A 10913-nucleotide genomic window follows, 5' to 3' on the forward strand; every position below is an offset into this window, starting at 1 on the left:
TTCACCCCCCATTCTTCTGTGTTAAGTCACCCCATCACTAGTAGGTGTGAGAAAACCTTTATTTTATATAGTTCTTGTAGCCATATGCTAATCATATTTCTTCAGTAGTTAAATAAAACAATAGTGAATAATTAAAAACCATAAACATAAAAATATATACAAACAACACATAAATATTTAATATTAATGATGTCTTCAAAATCCAGGAAAATTGTTAGATTTTTACATATTCGCAAATAATCCTAAAAAAAAATACTTCTGAAACATAAAAACACCATAAATGAAGAAGCTATTGCAAACTTATAACATATATAAAAAACTTTTGCTTTATTAAATTTTTCACTGAGATATTGCCAAGTCCCATCTCACCCCGTTCTCCTCTATAATTTAAGTTTTTCTCATTAAGCAGTTCTTCTCTAAAAGAAATGGAAGAAAAATCAGCATCAAATAGATTTCTCTCAGAAGACTGATTGTGATACTCCACATTGTGAAACTTTTAATATCTACAGGTGACATGGTTCATGGCTATATAATTTGAAATAAGACATCACTTCATAAAAGAATAGTGCAGTAAAATCAGCAGTTTTGTCTTTAGGAGACTTTGCTCCTAATCATTTTGTAATAATAGTTAACAGTACAACTGCAAAAAAGATAAAACAGCTGCACATTTGAAATTTAAATTTTGGTTTCACAATAACAATTAGAAATACAATTATGATTGTATCGACAGAGTGATAATAGTATAACTTGTAAGGTTCGCGACAATTTCGAAGCTATTTTATGGTTGTTATAAACGATTTAAGTCAAGAGACAAATTTTAATTAATCAAAAAATAACCTGTTTAGAGAACCATGACTCAAAGGTCAAAATCACTAAACGAATATAAACAATAAAAGTGATTGTATGCTGAAACAACGCCTGATTTAAGAAACATCTGCACACGCATAGAAAAAGAAGAGTTGAAAAAATATTTCAAGGATTTTGGCTATGAGTCTTATAAGAAAGAAGAAAAGGGTTTTTGTATTACATTTATTTTGAGTCAGGAGTTAGCATATTGCTGTTATTTTCATTAAAGATTTTTTTACTAAGTGTTAGAAGTCTTCGATTCTATTACATGAACCGTTAAACAAACCATACACGAATATCATTTAACAAGATATAGTCACTAATACACATACCTAACTTATCTACAAAACAAATAGCCATACACAGACTTATATAGCCATACACAGACTTATATACCCACACAATGAGTTCAAGGCAAGAAATACCACTATCATATTATTTACTTGAGAGGGTACATATTTGCTTATCTAAAGATTGGGGAATATATTTTAATTAGTAAATAACTACTAAAACTACTTGGGAAATACTTATTTCTAGGGAGTAGCCACATGCTAATAAACTGGTACGTTAAGAATGAGTAAGCTAGTAGATTTTAGCAAGGTCGTAGTGCACGGTATCTTTTTTCCCAGAAGAGAGTAGAAAAAGTCCCCCAGAAGTTTCTGCTGTTGACTTGAAATAATATACCTGATAATTACATCGTGCTTCTCATTAATTGAGTCTTTTATTTAGTGATTTATTTAAGAGACTAAATCTTAATCAGCTGAAATTTAATTGTTAAAGTTAGTTATTAACTGCCATATATACTCGTGTATAACTTATGACCCGCACTTTTAAACATATATATATATATATATATATATATATATATATATATATATATATATATATATATATATATATATATATATATATCAAAGAATCTCAAATGTTCGTTTTTTAACTTTACCTTAATTTTTTTTCCCCTCTAAATTCCACTGCTCAAAACAACACACTAAAAAAAACCGTATGTCTTGCTTACTCTTTTAAATGCAGTTTCAAAACAAATCAACATGGCGAATAGGACTATATCCGATGCGAAGTCTATCCGTGGAACAAATCCTCAATATTTAATAGAAAAAATCACTAGAACGCGTATTTATGAATGTAAATATTGGAAAGAAGAATGTTTTGCATTGACTGGTACAAATATTTTTTTTTTATAATTTTGATTTCTGTAAGACATTTTGTTAGGGTAGGTACTGTTGTATACTGCGTTTACGGCTAATGGATAAAACATATTAGTGAATTGGATGGTAAAGTTGTTAGCAGCGTTTAATAAAAAGTACACCTTATTTCCTAATTAGATTTTTTTCTGTATTAAAATTTTTATTTTTATTTTTTTTTTTTCTTAAAAAAAAGATTCAGTTTAAGATTAACAAGCTTTCCATAGAAAACAAAATGATAAATGTGAATCAAAATGAATAATTTCAGGTTGAAATTCTAACAAAAATTAAATAATTGTAGTTGTTTGAGTATTTTTCTTCATAAAATATGAAAATGAATTCATAAACCACTCAGAGTTTTGAATAAATGAAAAAACGCTTTTTCTATAACAATGTCAGATTGGACCTAAAGATAATAAATAAAAAGTTTATGAGCTTTTTAAAATAATGGTTAAAGAGTTGAAATTAAAAGAACAAGATTGCCTAATTGAATACCAAGGCAAGACAATTTTAATTATTTTAGAAAAACAAATCTGTTTAATACCTTTGGTGTAAAGAATGTTGTATATTGTAATTGTTATTTAAGTGAAAATAGCTTAAGATGTTTATCGTTGAGAAGAACTCTTTTGAAGAATGCTTTTGCCCAGAAAACTTTAATCAGGAGACTGGGATGTGAAATCCATTTATGATTGTTATCAATGATATTAAAGATGATTTAAGTGACATGAGATCCAAAGCAGTGTTGCGAGCTGAATTTTATACAAAGACTGTTTGTGATTTTTGGTGTAGTTCAAGCCAAACTTACCCTCTCCTTGTTAAATAAGCAATATCCATATTAACTCAATTTGCTATTACATCTCTTTGTGAGTCAGGGTTTTCAGCATTAGTGTGAATAAAAACTAAAAATTGGAACCAGCTAGATGTAAAAGTCAATATGCCTCTTACACTGTCTAAGACAAATTCCTCAATTTAGTGTGCTTATTGAAAAGAAACAACAACAACCATTTTATTAAACAACCGTCATGCGCTAAATTTTACTTGATAATAATAAATTAAGGTGTTTTTTTCAATGTCTTTTTTTCTTTCCCTATATATTTACAATTAATTTTGGGATCTGTCAGGTTGCTTAAATTTTGAAAGTTAAGAACCACTGGACAAAAGTAACAAGTATAAAATTAGTCAACTATATCTCAATCCCGAAAAAACTATTTTTATCTCAGTAACAAAAAACTAAAATTTGATTAAAAATACAGTATTTAAAGTCTGCTGAAAAATTTGATGAAAATCAATAAAATGTTTTTTAAAAGATGATTTTTTTTGTTAAAAATGCAATTGTTTATTTACTAAATATTGCTATTTTAGCCGAGTTGCTGGTTGATAAAGCAATGGATTTAAAAGAAATTGGTGGCACATTTGGTGGAAATATAAAGCCAACGCCATTTCTTTGTCTTATCTTAAAAATGCTGCAGTTGCAACCAGAGAAAGATATAATTGTTGAGTTTATTAAAAATGAAGACTATAAGTATGTGTCTTGTTTGGAATTTATAATTTATTATGTTTGTTTTTTTGAAATGTATTAGATTATTTTTTATTTAATTAAAAAATCAGTTTTATTATTTTTGCAGGTATGTACGTGCATTAGGTGCATTTTACATGAGGCTGGTTGGCACCTCTCTTGAATGTTATAAATATCTTGAACCATTGTATAATGATTACAGAAAGATGAGACAGAAAGAAAAGCTATCAGGCAAGACTTACTTAAGAAAGTGGTTACCAGAATTTTAAGTTTAGTTTAATTTTGGAATACATTTCTTTATTTTTATTTTTTCCTGTTTAGGTTTTACTATAATTCACATGGATGAATTCATTGATGCAATACTTCATGAAGAACGAGTATGTGACATAATGCTACCAAGGATTCAGGTAAGTTGTGAAGTATAATTGTAAGTCCTATTATTTATATTGGTGCATAAATTGAAATGTTAACTGGTTTAGAGTATATTAAAATTGTTCCTTTGAATGTAAGAAATAAAAAAAATGTTAATCTATAGAAAATACAACTTTTCAGTTAAAAACAGGAGGTAAACTTAACACTGGGTTGACTTCTACATTGGTATATACTTGGATATAGTACTCTTTTTTTTTTTTTAAAGTTCAAATAAGAAGTTAAAGTTTTTTAAATTTTAGTTTTTTCTCTATAGATTCATTCATAAAAAAAAGTCTACAAAATAGATAAGCATATATTTACTTGCCTTGATTCTTTACATTGTAACTATGGTTTATTTTTAGAAAAGACATGTTTTAGAAGACTTAGAGGAATTAGAACCCAGGGTAAATTGTTGATTTTAGCTTGTGAGATTTAAAAAATTGAGAAGTTATTGTCAGTCTCAATTATTGTGATTCCTCCTTAGTTTCTTTCTCTTATGATTGAGGCTGAGCAAAAAATCAAAATAAGCCTCCAAAAATTTTTGTTTAGATAAGTGCTTTAGAAGATGATTTAGATGATTTGGAATCTGAAGATGAAGAAATAAAGGTATTTTTGACATTATATTAATCCTTAAAACTTTAACAGTGAGAAGTTATTAAAAAAACACTTTAAAAGTTTCAAAGTGTTTTTTTTATGTTTTATTTATTTCTTTGCTAAATAGAAGATTTCGTAATTGAGCGGCAATTATGTATCACATGATATAATGTTTTTCTCGGGAGGGCAAAAATGTAAACAAAGCAATTATAAACATATAAAAACATAATAACAAACAAGTTAATAATCAAACACATTTTAAAAAATAAATACAAATAAAACATAAGTGAAGAGAAATTTAGTAAAGAATATTTTATTTATACACCTTAAAGTCAATAAAATAGAAAAAGATATGAGCAGATAATAAATTGAAATTGTGCTTATTAAAACTTATTAAATTGTGCTTATTAAAGTTTTTGCAATAAATTTATTTCATATTAATTTCAAAGCCTCAAGGTTTTAAAAGAATGAATTAAACATAATGACTGATAAGAAGGAATAAAATGACTGACTGATTTAATATAAATCATGTAACACATGTAAAGAGATATTATTCAAGATTAAAACTTAACACAAAGTGGACATTGAGCACATGTAACAAATCCAGTCTAGATCTGCTATTAATTCCTAGTCTTTTTTTTTTAATTTTGAAAAGAATAGTGGAACCAAGTGCAACGTATTTCACATTGAATACTGCTACATTCATTAAATTCATTAGCACTGATTTCTGGCTCTTCAAGTATTAGTTTATCACAATTTCCACAGGTTATAGGTTTTAATAGTAACAATGGTGGAGAAATATGTTTTGAAAAAAATATCTAAACTTGTTTTCACCTTATACCAGAGCTTTTGATCAAATTTCACTACTTCAACATATAAGTCCTTAAGTGTCCAAACAATAAAATATTCTGACTTGCTATAGCCATTTGGGAATTAATAAGTGTGTGTAATATTTATGACTTATTTAATGATATTTGATCATTTTTATTTGTAAAAAAATTAGCTCCTTCTTTAATTGTTTAACCAAAATTTTTAAAAGGACATTTAACTCCCAAACACACCCTTCCATGGCATTTGCATACTATAAATCTGTCTGAGGAACAAGCCATACAAGGTCTTTCATAAAAAGTAAAGAGACCACCTTTTTCAATTTTCAAATCAGTGTGTTTTGATACATTGTCTGCATAAAATTTTTTTATAGGATCTTGCTTATGATCATTTCCTCATTTGGTAAAAGCGGTAATAAATGTTTTTATATGAGGGTACAAAATATCAGCAACAAGATTTGTTTTAGGCTTCTTAGAACTGGTATTTTTAGAAAGGGTGTTAACTTTGGTATATATACTGTGATGTCTGGATGCAGTTATCCTCCCCTTTCTCATTTGAAACCAGGTATTGCTTTTGGCTTGATCTCTTTATTATATCCTACATTTTAAATTGTTTCCTGGGTCAAAATCATTTTTCCTAAAAATATCTTGCTCAAAGTTGTTTCATCAATGTTAAGTTACTCAGAAAGTATTTTTAAAGATAACTCCTCAAAATCAGGATTACTTTCAACATTTTCACCAGATTTTTTTATTTTTGATTTAAATATTACAACAGAAGGCTTGGATATATGAATGTTATTTTAAAAAGTTTCATTAAAGTCATTATGGCTTTATTATTAATTAATTCTAGGATCAAGTTCTTGCAATGCTTTCATTTGTATGTTTTCCTCTTTATTATTATTTGTTACATTATTTGCTATTCTTTTTCTAACAACTAGGTCAGTTATTAAACAGGGATTAATATCTTTTTGAGAAGATTTATTCCAAACACCTGCTTGTTCAGTGCATGTTGGATTACACCAACCTTTATAAGCATATTCCATTTTGTAAAGGGCGGCAATTAAATGATCACAATATTCAAAAGCTCCACCTATACATGAACACCAAGCATCGTTATTACTAAAAGTAATCCAGAGTTTTCTTATTTCATTATGAAAACAAAACATCTTTTTTAAACCTGAAGTGCATTATAGGGCCTACAAAAACACTCTCAAAAAATGAAAATGCTTTTTGGTCTTTATACTTGCCAATATATTCCAAATCAAATTATTTTTTTTAAAGATATACGAAAAAATATTTCTTTTCTGTTTTCCATAGGAACAGAGTTAAAAAAACTAATCAGCTGTTTGACAAATAAATTCAAGAAATCTTCCTAATTCTTAATTGGCATGTTAAGAACAACTTTAAATGATGTATTTCCGAATAAACTTTTTTTTTTTTAAAACAAATAAACAATGAGTTAAGTGTTCTCATTATTTTGTTTACAATTTTGCCCTCCCGAGAAAAACATTACACCACGTGATTCATAATTGCCGCTTAATTACGAAAAGGTCTATTACACTTCTGAAGTTTCCCATAAATAGGTAATTGTGTATCTTCTTGAAAAAATCAATCTTTTGCACATGAATAATTTACCAAAAACTATATGAGAAAAAAACTACAAAATTTATTGAATTCTTTTTGGCAGTTTTGTTATTGATTTATTTTATTGATTTGAGCTGTGTAAAATTAATTTTATGGTAGTAACCCAAACTTATATTCTTAGATTTCAAAATGATGTTATTTTTTTATAATTCTTCATAGGAAGAGTTACCTCTGAAGCAACGAAGCGAGTCTCCAATCGAACGCAAGCGCAGAAGAAGTAGGACCCCAGAAAAAAGGTTTGTAAGCAAAGAAGTTTTAACTTATATAACCTTTCTCTTAAAGAAACTTTGAAGTTGTTTTTCTCTAATTTAAAGTTCCTCTTTTAAGACCAGAATTCAAATTTGTTTCATAATCTTCAAATTTTTAGTAGAAGAAGGTCTCGATCTGCATCGCCTTATAGAAATAGACGAAGGTATCTTATGTTTCTTTTTTTATTGATTTAGAAATCATGATTTGGTAAAAACTTAAGTTTAAAGACGAAATGAAACTTAAAGTTTTTAACTTTTTTTTTTTATAGTCCCAGTCCACGTCGTCATCGTTATCGCAGTCGTTCGAGATCACCTAGACACAGACGTCACCATTCCAGATCTCCAAAAAGGAGAAGGTGATCAATTAGAGCTAATACTATAGTTCTGAACAGATGAATGAAAAATTTCCACTTAAAGCAGAGGCACAAGGAAGATAAAAAAACGTTCTGAAAATGAAAAATTATTGCAATGTAGATAGCATTTATCGTTGAACAAAAGCTACTTTTGGTCATATATATATTTTTTTTTTTTACAAACATTTGATGTTGGTTTTGAAATTTAAAAAATTTTACAGTAAAATCTGTTTTTTGAACACTCAGTTTTTGCCTCCTTAACATCGTGGAAGTGTTTTGAAAATATCTGTTTTAAAAACCCTTATGATGCAGTGTTGGTGCAGTAGTTAAGAGTTATACCCGGATGTTTTCTCCAAGAAAGTTTCCATTCAGAATGCAAACAATTTGTTGATAGCAGTAATAGTATTTGCAAGACTTTCGTTGCTCATTTGGAAAAGTCATGAAACTTGATTTAAGTATGTGCTATAAAAATCCACCATGTTAAAAGGTTTTATTTTTGAGAAGTTTTTTTTTTTCGACCTTTTCATTGTTTGTTTGTTGCATAGCAGCACTCAAAAAGGTCTACCTCCTTTTTTATGTGAATTGTTTTCTTAAAATTTTATGAATGTTGAACAAATACAGATTTTTATTTTGGTTAAATATTTATCACTATCACTAGATATTTATCACAAAAATTAAACATCTTTATCATTAAATTCGTTATAATTGAAGATATAGAAGTTCATGTTGTGAAAATATTAGTTAACCTCAGCAAAATTTTTTTACCATCAAAACGAAGTTCCTTTTTTTTTCTTTTTTCGCATAATTCAGGTGAATCATAAAGAAACACAAAAATTGAAAGTCTCCAATCTGTCCAGAAAACTCTGATAATACACAAAGAAACTAACAACTAAAAATGCAGAAATAAACCTTGCATGACTACAAAACAAGAAGATAATATACTGGTTCGTCAGATCGTTCTTAATCAATGATTGATACGAGTAATGACAGCAAGAGCTGACGCACGTCAAAATAAGCGACTATTAAGCCGCAAGAACACGACTATTAAAAGACACTTACAAGAACTAGGATTAAAAGGCGGAATCGTTATAAAAATCTATTTCTAAACTCATAAAATAAAGAAAAAAGATTAGTTTGGCTAGAAAACACAAAAGTTTGATAATGAACCAGTATGGCAGAAAGTCATTTGGCCCACCAAATACGCGAGCTTCTTTTACTTACTTGGTGGGCCAAATTATGAGGTGTTGAGAAGCGGGCGAACAAGTACTGCAGAGATTTATTGTTCTCCGACGCCTACACAAAACTACATTAAAGTCTCGCCCAGCCCTGAAAAATGAGATGGAAAGATTTCTCACTTCTCAAAAGAGATCATTTTTAGAGAACGTTATTAATTATTTAAAGGTGAGGCGGCAGAAGATCATAAATTGTGAAGGTAATTACAAAAGACTAACGAAGCCTTTTTTATTCAAAAATGTACCACACTTATTTTACAAGCATTTTCTTCCGAATACTTTTTGACAGACCTAATATTTGGGTCGAAGTAACGAGTTCTAGTTTGTTAATACAATCGACAACGAGCATGGGAATAGTGTGTTGTTCCAAATATCTCACATGGAAATGGATTAGTTACAGTTTGAAGTTGTTTTGGGAACAATTAAATTAGAATTTGATTAAAATTGAGGGAACTCTAAAAAATACCGAGTGTTATTTTGACATTTCTGTCAGGGAAGAATTTTGTTATACAAATGCTTTCCTGACAGAAATATCAAAATAACACTTATTTTGTATAACTAAATGCTTCCGACGGATATTTTGGATATCTGTCTAGGAAGCATTTAGTTGTACAAAGTTTTGTGCAGAAGTATTTTCTGAAAGCAAAAAAAAGAAGACGAACGTTAAAATGTCTAATTGTTATGGGATCGTCCAGAGCGAACCATCTATGCGTTTAGTCCAAAAAATCAAAATCTGAAAATCAATTCTTCAAAATGCCACGAATTTCATAAAGTGAAATTGAAATCAATAATCTTGAAATATTGGCGGAAAAAATCCCCCTCTTACGTAAAGCGGTCATCTGTGGAATTGGCATCCAGTTGTATTTATTTTCAAATTAAATTGTTTTCACCGAAATTGTAGAAATGCATAAACTCACAAATTTTAACGCATTACACAATTTTTTTTGTAAAATTTTTCTATGAGAAAATCGATTTCATTGTGAACTTTAATTAGCATCGTTAATTATTTTGTCAAGAACAACAAAATACTATTAAGTTATTTCATTTTAAGCTGTTTGTTACTAGTTAACTTCATTTTAAATTGTATAAAAACTATGGAATTGACATAGAATAGTTAACAAAATCTTCACATTTTTATTCAAATACATATTAGGCGTCCTTGGAACTTTGTATCATTCCATCGAATTCGAAAAACATCTAAAACTGACAGCTTTTAGTAAAACGCCTGAAAATTCACGAGAAAAAATCATGGTGAAAATCATGAACAAATTTAGTTGACAAAAGTTGACAAGTTGGATAAAATTTAAGTTGGATAGAAAGAGTTAAACTGAAACAAAAAAGAAATTAAAGAAAAGGAATTATACAACAGCAAATGAGGAATCTAGAGAGTCCGATTTAAAAGCTGTAGTTTCTATCGAACGTTGATCCGACTCGCATCTTTCTAACAGACTTGCGTTGTATTTGGATTTTAACCAGTCTAAGTTGACTTTTCGTGATTGCTTTAGGATATAAGAAGTAACTTCATATTCTTTTATAGACCTATTGATTTTTACTATTTGGTAGACCTAATCTCATTTAATTTGAAAAAGTTTAAACCGTTTTAATGAAAACACAATTTTAGCGTTTTTTTTGCTATGTTAAAGGTATGACCATAATAGGTACAATACTGTGCTTCTTTTTAGGTAAATAATAGTTTTAGGTATATAAATGTTGGCTCAATAACTGGTACATATTCAAACTACTAAAGTGAGATTATCTCCAGCTATTTTTCGGCCAAATATAACGCATATTAAGAACAAACTATGGCCAATAATTGAACTTCAATAAATATAAAAAGTCTGATATTTGCTAAGATTTTGCACTTTTGGCTTAAAAAATATACAGGTCATCATTGGTCAGTTTGTCCTAACTAACAAATATAAGATTTTTTTTTCAAAGTGATGAAAACCACAAATGTACGTCATTTGTGGTTTTCATCACTTTGAAAAAAATGTCTCCCTGCGTTTGTTAAAAACTTGCAAGAAACTAAGAATAAAAGGA

At 28.5% G+C, this 10913-nt stretch overlaps 1 protein-coding gene across 2 annotated transcripts; it reads left to right on the forward strand.

Annotated features, from left to right (window-relative positions):
• The first annotated feature begins 1869 nt into the window (after window positions 1-1869).
• LOC145192215 (pre-mRNA-splicing factor 38A-like) lies at window positions 1870-7801 on the forward strand. 2 transcript variants are annotated; one of them, XM_090076730.1, is made up of 9 exons: window positions 1870-2025; window positions 3411-3570; window positions 3674-3795; window positions 3886-3971; window positions 4338-4379; window positions 4525-4581; window positions 7200-7276; window positions 7408-7452; window positions 7558-7801. In XM_090076730.1, exons 1-9 carry the CDS (start codon window positions 1896-1898, stop codon window positions 7646-7648), a joined length of 810 nt encoding a protein of 269 aa, XP_089932856.1. In that variant the 5' UTR covers window positions 1870-1895; the 3' UTR covers window positions 7649-7801. The 2 variants fall into 2 exon arrangements, with proteins under 2 accessions (XP_089932856.1, XP_089932857.1); XM_090076731.1 differs by having other exon boundaries at window positions 7411-7452.
• Window positions 7802-10913: the final 3112 nt, after the last annotated feature.

The sequence above is a fragment of the Hydra viridissima genome, unplaced genomic scaffold (assembly GCF_058129835.1).
Source record: "Hydra viridissima isolate aposymbiotic clone 2 unplaced genomic scaffold, HvirCarnegie_v1 scaffold_1, whole genome shotgun sequence".
Classification (NCBI taxonomy): Eukaryota; Metazoa; Cnidaria; class Hydrozoa; order Anthoathecata; family Hydridae; genus Hydra; species Hydra viridissima.